We start from the raw sequence: 12,058 nt of genomic DNA, 5'->3' as shown, positions 1-12,058 counted from the left end.
GAGGGCAGTGTCACTGGCCTTCATGTGGGATCCAAACCGGGGCCCTGTGGCATCCCAAGCCAGTTCTTAACCATCACGCCACTCGGCCGACCGAAGAATTTCTTAATTCTTTCTAGATACTCCCCTTAGCCTTTTTTGATTCGTCTCTATTCTTTCACCGGGTTCTTAAAGCACTTTTTAGGGAACCTCTACCTGGCTTTCCTTCACTATCCACCTGGCCTGACAGGCTCTTTCCTTAAACTCCAGTGATGCTGCAGAAACAGTGGGTATTTCCCAGGCCCCCTGGTGGCGGGTAGGTAGGGGCTCTGATATGCACCCATGTTTACTGGCAGCTTTGTGCCAGTAGATGCAGAGTTTCTCCATCAGAAGTCTACTGGTTTCTTAAGGAGGATCCTGGGAAGTTAGTTGCAGAGCCACCAAGAGCTGGGAAGTGGTGGGTCCTGGTGGCTAAGAGACAGGCTTTGCAGTCAGACCGACTTGGGCTTGAGTTTTAGGTCAAGACTCTGTGACTCTGGCAGACTGTCTGACCTCTGTGACTTAAGTTTGTAATGGGGATGACAGTAACCCTACTTATTGGAGCAGTGCTGTCGTTCCTTCCATAATGGAAATGGATATGTTATTGTCCAGTATCGTAGCTACCAGCCACATGTGCTATTGAGCCCTCGGAATGTGGCTACGTGACAAAGGAACTGCGTTTCCATTGAATTTTAATTAATGTTCGCTAGCCACGAATGGCCTATAGCTTTGAATATTGACTGCGCAGTTATAGGGAGCGTTATGAGGATTATATGAGACGATTGCATATCAGCTGCTTCGCATGGGACCTACCTTACGTGTCAGAAGATCTCAGCAAGAGATTCTCACAATGTGACAGAGCCCCAAAAGTTACCAAGGCCTTGTAGAGCGAGGACCAGATCTTTGGTATTGTGGATGTTGTAAGACTTCCCAGAGCCCTCTGTCATTTGTTCTGATTGGCGCCACATGCCAAGCTGCATTGTAGGTATGAGCACCGCCTAACATGGGAACACTGATGTTTAAAGACATCATGTGACGTGCTTGTGGTCTCATGGTAGAGCAGGTGGAGCAGGGGCTGGATCAGAGCTGGAAACCAGCTCTGTTTCACTGTGGGCCAGTGATCTTGATCCATAGGCCAAATTGAGTGTGGTCTTGTGGTCTCCCCACATGCCCACTCCTAGACCCACCTGTACTTCAGGGCTTTTGTTCCAGTGCTGGGAAATCCCCAGCCCAAGCCCTTAAGAATTCAGTAAAACAGGAGTGTCAGCGATGTGTAGATCAGGTCTCCTCAGCCCTGGGCACTGTTGACATTTGGGGCTAGATAATTCTCTGCGATGAGGCTGTCCTTGTGCGTCCGTCGATGTTTGGCAGCGTCCCTGGCCTCTTACCTCTTAGTTGTCAGTAGCATTTCTCCAGTTGTGACACCCAGTAAATGTCACCAGCCATTGCCAGCTATCCCCTGGGGAAGCAAAACCGCCCCGGGTGGAGAACCCTTGGTGTTGGGGGTAGAATTCTGGGCCTAAAGCTAGGGGACTGTCTCGCTGTGTGACCTGGGGCAGCTCCTTGCCCTCTCTGGTCTGGGACTCCTTGTCCTCCTCTGTAAAATGAGGCGTTGAATGGCATGTTGGGTTTGAGAGGGAGCCGATTGCCTGAACAAGTTTCTAAATAACTGGTTCTGATTTTTATGGCCTGTGAAATGGCACCACTCCTGCCATCCTAGTCTGGGGAGAGAGGAGCCTCTGACCCTTTTCATCTAAGGACGAGACATGCCCTTTGGTCGTGAACTCCGTGGTGGGTGGATAAAATGGGGCTCTTTCTGCCCAGTTTGTTCCCTCCCCCTACACCTCATTTTCCCTTCCCTGCCACCCAGGCTTCCCAGAGAGCCTCTGTCCTTAAAAAGTCATGGCCAGTATTTCCTTTGTAGCACTGCCCTCATGGGGAGACCCCGAAATTTAAGGAGCTGACTCTGCAAGGGTAATGTGACTTTTATAGCCTGTTGAGGGGCAAAGGGAGATTTGCATAATGTTCCAAGGGGGATTAGGTGGGGGGGGGTTGCCATGGCAACCCCACTGCGATGAATTGAGAATTTTTCCTCCTGGCAGGGGAGTTGGCCAATGGAGTCTGGGAAGGTGGGGGAGGGGCCGGGGGTTATCTGAGGGGAGGGAGAGATGGGGCATTGGCAGTGCCTGGGATGAATGGGCAGTGTTGGGGGAAGGTGTAATCTGAAAAGGCTTTCCCTGTTCTGTCTACACAAGCAAGCTCTTTGAGGGCCATCCGCCGGAGTGGGGGTGGGAGGCAAGCAGAGTTTTAATGTGTTTGGGAACCAAGAAATTAAAGTGAACAAATATTTAAAGATTATTGGATCTTGTTAACAGGAAGCCTGGTAGATGGAAACTGAGAGACTGGAAAATGAACGCCTTAGAGTCTTAGAGCCAGGGAGGCACTTGGCTGTCATGGAGGCCCAGGTCCCTCCCGTGGAGTGGTTGGTGTCTAGCCCGGTGACCCTGTTGAGTTTCCATTGAATGCCCCCAAGATGGGGCACGCACTTGGACGTAGCACTTAATTCATTTTTGAGATTGTTATGCTGAACCCAAATCTGCCTCCTTCATGTACTGGAAACCAACCGAGGCCCAAGTGCAGGACAGGGGGAACCGCAGGTCTCTAGATTTTGCATTGCCAACTCCCCAGGGCCAGTGGCTTAGAATCGTACTCTGTCCCCCCATCTCAGAGACTTTCTCACTTGGTCTCACCATTCCCAATTCCCTTCCCTAGACTCTTGGCAGAAAACACCTGAGATTTCTGGTGCAGCGAGAAAGGGAAGGCGGAACTCCTTTCGGGGAAGCATGAAAGATCATGTCACAAACTCGACACTCTGAATTCACTTGCCTGTCTTCTGCCTTAGCTGGGCAGGGGCTAGTGTGGTATCGTCACTGCCACCTACCCCACGTGAAGGGCCTGGGGGCTGGTGCCTAGAGTGTTGGTCACAGGCCCACCTTAGCCACTGTCCCATTCCCTCCCATGGGAGACTGAGCCTCAGGGTCATGCCAGGGCTGGGGCTTTTCTTGTATCAAGCCCTCCCAGCATAAAGAATTCAGCAGGCTTCTTCGGAAGCATAAATATTTAATGGTGTTGTAGTTATATATAATTTGATCAATATGTCAGTGCTAAAAGGGCCTTTAAGGAGGCTCACCTATCATTGAGTGATCTGTGATGTAAACCTCCCTAGCCCCTCCAGGAGCAGGGGTCATTATCTCCCTCGGCTGCTAAGTGGATCATTTATTTGCCCCCTTCTTAAAGACACTATGGTGCTGCTTTGCCCATAGAGCCTGTGGCTCGGATGGAGTGGGGCCTGAGAACCCCACGCTGGCTTTTGCTGGAGGTCTCGCCCCTCCCCGTCCCCGGACTTCCCTCCCACTGGCAATAAAACACCCACTTGCTTTATTTCAGCTTGGCCTGAGGAGAAACTGCCTGGCAAGGAATGTCATCTTGTAGTCCAATAATTGAGGGCCTATCAATTTAGAATTGCCTTGGAAATGCAATGGGATATTTTAAGTTAAAATTGCCCAGACACATTGTTCTGGAATCTTTCAGTATTTGATTGCTGGCTGATCGTGGCGCCTGGCTGCTGGAGCCCTCCTCCTCCTTTTGTACGGCATCCCAGCCCTTCCTGTGCCCCTGTGATTTTAATTCAAGATGAAGCAGACTTTCTTTGAACCTGTGTCTAGGTTCTAGGACCTGAGTCCAAGAACCAGGTAAAGCCTGATTACAAGTCAAGAACCCCACTCCAAACACACGTGCTTCAAGAGGAGTGACTGAGGCCCAGCCACTGGACGTGTCTTTCCCAGAGGTCACATGGCACACCAGACACAGCTGAGTTGAAAGCCATTTCCACGTGGCTTGGGAGTGTGACGCGGATGTCACACAGGCAGGTGTTTTTTCCTCATCTCATTTTTCTCGAGCATACCTGCAAATAATGGGTCTCTGGATTCACAACACATCACCCTGATTGTCCCAGGAAGAAATCCTTGTTGCAGAAGTAAAACCAGGAGCCTAGTGATGGCCCCTTGACTGACTCACAGACATGGAAATTGCTGTTACTTCCCACTAAATGATAGTCTTGAAGAGCCCTTGCCGGGCTGCCTTCTGCTCACAGCCCGTCTTTCCTTGTGAATCAGAGCAACCTGGACAGGAGCTGCCTGACACGTCCAGACAGGACACCACTGTTCTGTGACAGTTGTGTGCCCTTTAGCCGATGGACACGTTTGCATGTGTCTGTGCTGTGAAGACTGGTCCTCGTGACTGAGCCCCCAGCCAGCCCCGGCCTAGCCCACCAGCCAGCATCGGTCCACGTCTCCAGGTGGCTTGTTTCTTCTCTGCTTGTCCTTCACACTCATGCCGTGCTCTATTTTACTGAGCTTGGTGGAGGCAACGATATATCCCAGAGCAATTCAGGAACGGTTACCATTCTAAACTCTTAAGTGATGGCTCCTGGGTCTTACACGTTATCCAGTTTGCCCCTCTGTTTTGCAAACAACAAAATTGAAGCCCAGCAGAGGGAAGTGATTTGCCCAAAGCCACATAGCTCGATGGAGGCAGAGCTGGGAGTAAAAGCCAGGTCATTTCTGTGTGGCTTTGGGTCATAACACGCTCTTCAAAGTGGCAGGTTTCTTCCTCTCCTTGTTTTTTATTTGAGGTTAAAACGAAGTGTGCATTCTCGAGAGCCCACAGGTACAGCCGCCTGGGCAGTTGAAAGGGGAGTAGTGGAGGGAGCAGCTGGTGGAAGCAGCTGTCAGCCATGCCTTGGGCAGTCAACTAAGTTAAAAAGAAAAAGGCCAAAGCCTGGCTGGGTGCTGAGGCCAGGTCAAGAGGTTGCTGGGGTGAGGCCCATCCTCAGGTTCCCTCTCCCTTCATCACCCTGGGTCAGAGGCCTGGGGACGGGAAGCCGTGGCAACCGTGAATGCTCGCGCGTTGTTAGAGAAATATGCTTGGAGAATGCTCAAGTACCCTCAGTTTACAGCAAGATTTTTAGAGGTCCTGCTTAAACGAGGAGATGATGGCGCACGTGGGAGCTCCTGAGGCTCGGGGAGCAGATTGCTCTTTGGGAAATTACACTTGCCCCCCACGATCTTGTTTCCGTCATTTATTTGCCTAACAATCTCGACAGAGACAGAGGGCAGATGTTCCTCCCAGCGCCCAGTTGGGAGCGCAGATTCTGAATTTCACAGGATCACTGCACGGTTCTCTGAAGTGCTGCTCTGTCTGTGTCTAGTAGATTAGTTCCTTCTGAGCCACGATGTTTTTCCACCAGCAAAGCCGCCTTCTTTGAACCACACTTGAAAAGCAACTTTCAAAGGCAGCGTCAGGCTCCCCAAACACCTTTTGCCAAAGGAAGCTGTCTTCCCTCGCCAGGCACCCTTCCTCTCTGGTTCGTGTCTGAGGATCTGGCTCAAAGGCGGTGGCTTTGCGGGCCTAAGATGGAGGTCGGCCCCAGAACCACCACTGCCTTACTGATAACAGGGACCTGCGTTGCCAAAAGGAGTTTTCCAGCGTGTGCTCTGGTTCCATTTTGTGGTATGTGACCTGTCCGGATTGTTGAGGTCACACATCTTGGGTTGTTTTTGTTTTTTTTTTTTACTTCCTTGCAACTGATGTTTGGAGCTTGATTGAGTTGGATAAAATGCTGTTTTAACAGCTGTTCTAATCAGAAATGCTGTCGATTATTAACCCTGATGGTAGTTTTTCTTTCAGAAATACTTCTGTAAGCTCTCTCAAAATGGGGAAATTTGGCTTCTTGGTAGGAAGTCATTTAATGAAGTTGCTCAATGGCTGAGCGTCAATTTCCCCATCTGAAAAATGGAGATTTCAGTAAGCGCCTTTCCTATAGGGTTAGTGTGAGCTCACCCATGTCAAATGCTTGGAAGGGCTGGGTCAGTGATGTTAGCCATTAGTAGTAGTATTGTTGTTTGTAAGAGTGGTTCTGTCCGGCCAAGTTTCTATTTCCAGGAGCCTTCTCCTCCTGCAGTCACCACCTTCAAAAAGATTAACACGAGAAAAATCATTTAGTGAACAGTTTTCTTGTTCTTTCTTTGACTCACCAGAGTGTGCTGAGCCCGTTCCCAGGGTTGGGTGGCCCGTGTAGATAGACATAGGTAAGGCTCAGTCTTTGCTTCCCCTTTTTGGGGGGACTGGGAGGGAGTGCTTCTCTATAGCAGGTGATGGCACAGTTACAGCAGGAGTTACAGATGTGTTTGCGTTGCTTTTCCCACCCACCCACCCCAGACCCAGGACAGGGAAGCCATGGTGTGTTATAAAAGCTCTCCCAAGTGTAAGACCACCCCGTCTGCTCTGCCCGCCCTCTCAGCCCGGTCCAGTCCTGCCTCATGGTGTACCAAAGTCCTAATTGCCACACAGTGAGGCCTCACTTAATTGAGTTCAAGCCCCCATTGGAGAGCCTGGATGGATGCTGAGACCCAGGCTTCCAGAACATTCCATATCTGTGTGGCGCTGTTCACATGACCCTCGGTGGATGTTTGTGGTCTTGGGGATGGGCGAAGGAGGCAGGAACTGCTTTCGGAGGGGTGGAAGGGTGAGGTTGAAGGGAACTTGCTCTGAGGGACTCTTCTGTGGTTACCTGGTGGCCTGGATGCCCAGCCTTGAACTGGCAAGGCTCCTCGAAGTCCTGGCAGATCCCCATTCCTCATGACGAGAGGACGCCGGACTGGGACCAAGCCCTGCGGGAAGAGCCCACCTCGGGGAAGCCTGTGGCCCCCTGTGTGCTAAAGGGTATGGGGAAGGGGAAGGTCAGCTACTTTTTCCTGTAACTGCCAAGACCCTGACCCTTGACCTATCTGCTAGAGGAAGTAGGCAACAGCTGGGAAACCCTTTCACAACCACCCAACCCAGAGAGTGTGAGTTGTAATTGCTGAGTAGGCCCTGGGTGACCAGGAAGGGTCAGAGCCTGCTGCCTGCCTTCCTGGCTGTGGGAAGGGGGCCATAGTCAGAGACCCACTGAGGCGGCTTGTGGTTGGTCTGGCTTGACCGCACCACCTCACCCTGTTGGCAAAGGGCTTGGCTGCCGCCCACCCCACCTCCCAGTTGTATGTCAACACTCCATCCACCACGGCCCCTCCCAGAAACGTTGCCCACCCTGGGGCAGGCCCAGGTCTTCAGCCAGGGGACAGTCTGCGCTAGGGAGCCTTGAGAGAGAAATGCAGGGAGGCTGGTGAGATTCTTCTGGCTAAACATTTATTGAGCACCGTCTGTGTGCCAGGCACTGCTACGCTAGTTATGTGAGGTAAGAGGCCTAGGTCCAGGGAGCTTCCTAAGCAGTGAGCCTGGTTTATTTAGTTGATTGCTGTTTGTTTTTAATGTATCCTTGTATTCTTATCTGGCACGTAAACAAGAGATAGTTGCGTGTCCATGTCGCTCTGTGCACGTGTGGACTGAGATGAGCTGCAGACTAGCTGCTTGTTTCTAGAACTCCTGCCATATACAGCCCTGACTTTGATACTTTATTCTCCTTTCCCACTATTAGTCAATTTGGCGGATGAAAAAATGCACAGAAATGAGAAAGAACCCAATGTTGGAGTATACCCTCCCCACTTACCTGGGTTAATAATTTATACAATAATTACTTAGTAATCTTCCCAGGTTCCTTGCAGTATGAATGACAGGTGTCTAGTGGGTGGAGGCCAGGGATGCTGCTAAAAACCCTCCAATGCCCAGAACAGCCCCCCACAACAAAGTACCCAGCCCCAAATGTCAGCAGCAACTGAGGCCGAGGAGCCCTGATGCAAATGTCCTTGCTTGAGTGTACCCTGAATGTACAGATGTGACTGTGGGTCCCATGGGGCTCCGTGGGGGTGGTACTCCCCCACCTCCCTGGAAGTTTGGAAGTGGGGACCGTTACTGACACTCTGGGATACAAGGGGCAGTTCTTCACAAAAAGAATTGTTCCACCCTAAATGGTCCACAGTGAGAAACCTTGGCCCCTTCTTGAGAATCTGGGGTGCTCCAGGAGAGAGTGGCTACCCCAGACCCCCACCCAGGAGCCCCTGATGTGGACAGGCCACCTGTGTTGGAACCTGCCAGTGTGGCCGCCAGAGCCAGTCAGGTTCCTAGTCTGTGGCCTGCCTGCAAACCCGAGGCGTCCCCCTTAGTGGCCAGGCTAGAGGGAGGTGGGGGTGCTGGCCCCAGGAATTCTCCCAAGGCCCTGAGGCCCAGGGTCTGTTTGCAAGCAGTCAGACAGCATTGTTTTTATGTTAAGTGCTCAAGGATTTGTCATCCGGAATCGTTTGACATACAGATGATCACAGATTTTTAAAGGCTGTTGTCATGGTTTTGTCTCTGGAAGATTGCTATGTGCTGATGAGAGCTTTGAAGCCAGCTCTGGGACCTCAGTCCTGGCTGCCTCAGGATTAAGAATGAGATAAGAAAAGCAATTCTGAGACTCCTCTGTAGTGAATCCGGGCCTTCCCGTCTAGGCTCAGTTAACCATTTAGCACCACTCTCTTTTAACCGCTCTTGACCTGGGGTTCATTTGGGACACGGGTGGCAAAAAATAGCTGATGTGTTTCTAAATGTGGTCTTTTTGGAAGTGTTAGGGGATGGGGCAGAGAATGGATCTGCCTTTCTGTGATAACTTAGATGAAAGCTTAGGGCTCTGAAGAGTTACCTCCTGAGCAGCTTATTAGGGAAGGCAAGACTTTACCTTAAATAATGAAGTATTAATGATGGGATTTCAGGCTGGGCAGCAAATAATATGGGGGAGGCAACAGTGAAAAGTGGGGGTGCAGGAGGCCCTGTAAGCCACATACCACCTTGTGTGCGGGGGGGGGGCCGGGGACCTTTTGGCCCCTGCTGCGTGGAGGCTTCTAGTCACCTCCCGATTTGTCTGAGAGCCTGTCTTGCTGTTGCCATTGGGGCCACTGGGCATAGAAAGCGCTTCCTCACCACGCTGCATTTCCCTCTTGTGATAGGTTTTACTGGAGTGTACAGTGTGGGGGTCTTTCTTGTTTCGTTTTGCTTTGTTTTTAATTAGGGCTTCCATCAAGAGCAGGCAGACTATGTTCTGACCCAAACAGATAGACCACCTCTGATAGGAAATTGGAGCCCCTCCAGATGTAGGCCAACCCGGTGGCAGGGAGCTGGAAGAAGTGTCTTCGTGCTGCAGATTAGCACGGAGGCCGGAAAAGATGGAGCCGGGCATGAGGGTCTGTGGTCTGGGGGAATCGGCACTTCCACTTGTCTACTATTTTGGCAACTTGATTTATTCTCTTTTCTTTTGCAGACAGAGATTGCGAAGAGACTGAACACAATTTTAGCACAGATCATGCCTTTCTTGTCACAAGAGGTAAGACCTTCTTGAACTGCACCCGCCTTTTCTTTCCAAAGCAGCCCACTGGCTAATGAGGTCTCACCAGCGCCCCCGCCCGTTCATTCACACCGACTGAAGGTGAAGTTGACAACCTGAGGGTTTATAGAGCCTCCTCCAGCTGGTTCAGGGGCAGGCGGCCACATCAGAGGGACAATTTGCTCATTCCTCCGGTAGAACTGGTTCTCTGCCACTGCCTGAGACCAGAGAGGCGGGTTCTGGCCTGTGACCCCGGGGTAGCAATGGGTGCCTCTGTGCCCCTTATACCCCATCCAACCCAGAATTCCTAGTCTCTGCTTCCTGGTATTCCAACTTCCACATCTGGAAATGTCTAGGATCAAGGAAGCCTGGCCCGTCAGTGCCAAGGGCCAGACCCTGTGAGGGGAACCAATACCCAAAGGGGACCCCACTCCCAGGACAGAGTGGACTCACCAGAGGGATACCCAGCCAGTCGGTCACATTACATGCCAAGCCACGTTCCAAGGCTCCCCACCTGAGGCAGGCTGGGCTTGTGGACGGTGTAAGGGAACCGTCTCCAAGGGGGTTCCTTGGTGCCGTGCAGACAGACAGGTAGACTGCTCATTCCAGCTGGGCAAGCCCTCCCCTCCACGCCCTGCAGTGGCTGGCACCCTCTCAGCTCCCTCCTGCAGTCCTGGATCTGAGTCACAGTAATGGCCATTAAATGACTGAATTCATGTCAAAACAGGATACAGTGATGTCCTCAGAGCGTGTAGCCCAGGAGGGGAGATAGCTGCCTGTGAAGCAGGTGCTACCTCAAGGCTGAAGGGAATGAATGTACCGAAAGATAATTTTTTAAAAAGGATTATTTTTTAGAGTAGTTTTACATTCACAGCAAAATTGAGTGGAAGGTGCAGAGATTTTTCCATAGCTTTCCCCCACCAGAGTGGTGCGTTTTTTTTATCACTGATGAAGCTACACGGACAAATCTTTATCACCCAAAGTCCGTTGTTTACATCTGGGTTCGTTTTGCCGCTTCTCTTTCCATCTAGACATATGTTTTTGTTTGTTTTCTCGCTATTTAGATAGATACAGATTTGGGTACCTTGAGATACACATGCTTTTCTTGTGAGCCCTTTGAGTGTGAGCTGCTGACACCATGACAGTTCGCCACTCACTGTCTAGCTGTGTCTCCAAAAAACCATGGACAGGCTCCTGCATGACTGTAATACTGTTACTGCATTTAGAACATTAATACTTATTCAGTAATGTCACCTGATGTCCAGCTCATAGATGCATGGAAGGAAGTCTTTGTCTGTGTGGTGGAGGGGAGGCTGTTGACTGATAGCCATCCTTTGACTCATTTATATTTTAACTTAAAATAGCTTATAGGAAGTTTTGGTGACAAAAATAATACATGCTCATTGAAGAGGGTTGAAAGAAGAAAGTAGAAACGTCCTGTCCCCTGTCCTACTTGTTTCCTGCACCAGTGTGTGGACCTCCTCTGCTTTCTGTTGGGACTGGGTGGTGACTGCCTGCCCTGAGTGGTGGGGAAGGTGGCCGCAGCTAACCCATGCCCTATTCCCTCCAGCACCAGCAGCAGGTGGCACAAGCCGTGGAACGTGCCAAGCAGGTCACCATGACGGAGCTGAACGCCATCATCGGGGTACGTGGACTCCCCAATCTGCCTCTCACCGTGTGTATAGCCCTTTTATTCCTCTCATTTTCCGTAACCAGAGATGGACCCTGATCTTCGCTGGCTTCAAAGAACGGCGGCCCCAGGGCTCCGGCTCCCCAAGCATTTCATGGGCTTGGATCCATTTGGGGCTGTCTCCCCACTGGGTCCCCAATTGCCTCCCAGTCCCCGAATTAAAGGGGTGCTAGACATGTCTCAAATCTACCTCTAAACTCATCAGCCCTGTCTTCCCCCAGATATTGGTGTCCCCTTCGTTGAGGGGAGTGGGCTCTGAAGATCACCTTGAAGGCCAGGCTGACTGTGGTGGGTCCCCAGCCTGCCCATGCCTCCCGGGGGCCTGCCTGCCCTGTGCCCCCGCCCTGGCAAAGGTCTGCCCTTCTTTGGCCACCTGGGATCAGAACTGTCTCTGCTGATGTCTGTACTGTTGATGTGAAATGTGCTGTGGAATTTGGGTTTGGGCCTTGCTGTCTTATGCATTGAGCCGCCTGGCTGAGTGTTCCTCGCGTGCCCTGTGAAGTCCGGCCAGGGCACCTCGACAGGTCTTCCTGACCTTCTAGGTTGAAGAAACAGGAGAAAAGAACCAAGAGTGCTTTGTGAGGCCCACGTCTGGTCTGAAGGAGGAAGCCAGACCTCTCCCCTTCAGCACCCCTAGCTGGCTTGCATCTTCGGTTCATTTCTTGGATTCAAATAGCATCTTTCTCTTGCTTGCTACTTGGGTTGAGACTAAGGATATTTAAGATGAGCATCTGAGGAAAGAAGGTTTTCAGTGTGACTTTGAGCAAGGTTCTTACCCTTGGGGTGTACCTGCCTAACTTTCGTCTCTAAAAATGTATGATAAAATGAAAGGGGTGGGTGAGATTACTGCTTCCTAGCCACAGACAGCTGGACCAGGGTCCTCAGGGGGGCTTCTGAACAATATCAATGCCAGGGGACTCCCCCCAGAGTTCTTTTCATAGGTCCGGGGGTTGGACTGGGAGTCTTTTTCTGAAGTTTTCCAGATCATTCTGAAGGATAGT

At 51.2% G+C, this 12,058-nt stretch overlaps 1 protein-coding gene across 8 annotated transcripts in view; it reads left to right on the top strand.

Moving 5' to 3' along the window:
- The window catches only part of TLE3 (TLE family member 3, transcriptional corepressor), a 54,069-nt gene that overhangs the window by 12,088 nt on the left and 29,923 nt on the right, over positions 1–12,058 (top strand). For 4 of the 8 annotated variants that reach the window (XM_019662384.1, XM_019662382.1, XM_019662383.1 and 1 more), the window contains exons 5-6: positions 9,305–9,367; positions 10,938–11,012. In XM_019662384.1, the coding sequence (XP_019517929.1) occupies positions 9,305–9,367; positions 10,938–11,012 (138 nt within the window). Of the gene's footprint in view, positions 1–9,304; positions 9,368–10,937; positions 11,043–12,058 lie in introns of all 8 variants that reach the window. The other 4 variants (XM_019662380.1, XM_019662378.1, XM_019662379.1 and 1 more) reach the window with 1 other exon arrangement.

This window comes from Hipposideros armiger, unplaced genomic scaffold (assembly GCF_001890085.2).
Source record: "Hipposideros armiger isolate ML-2016 unplaced genomic scaffold, ASM189008v1 scaffold_373, whole genome shotgun sequence".
NCBI classification, from domain to species: Eukaryota; Metazoa; Chordata; class Mammalia; order Chiroptera; family Hipposideridae; genus Hipposideros; species Hipposideros armiger.
Note: the sequence above shows the minus strand (reverse complement) of the source record. Positions and strands in the feature narration are given on the sequence as shown.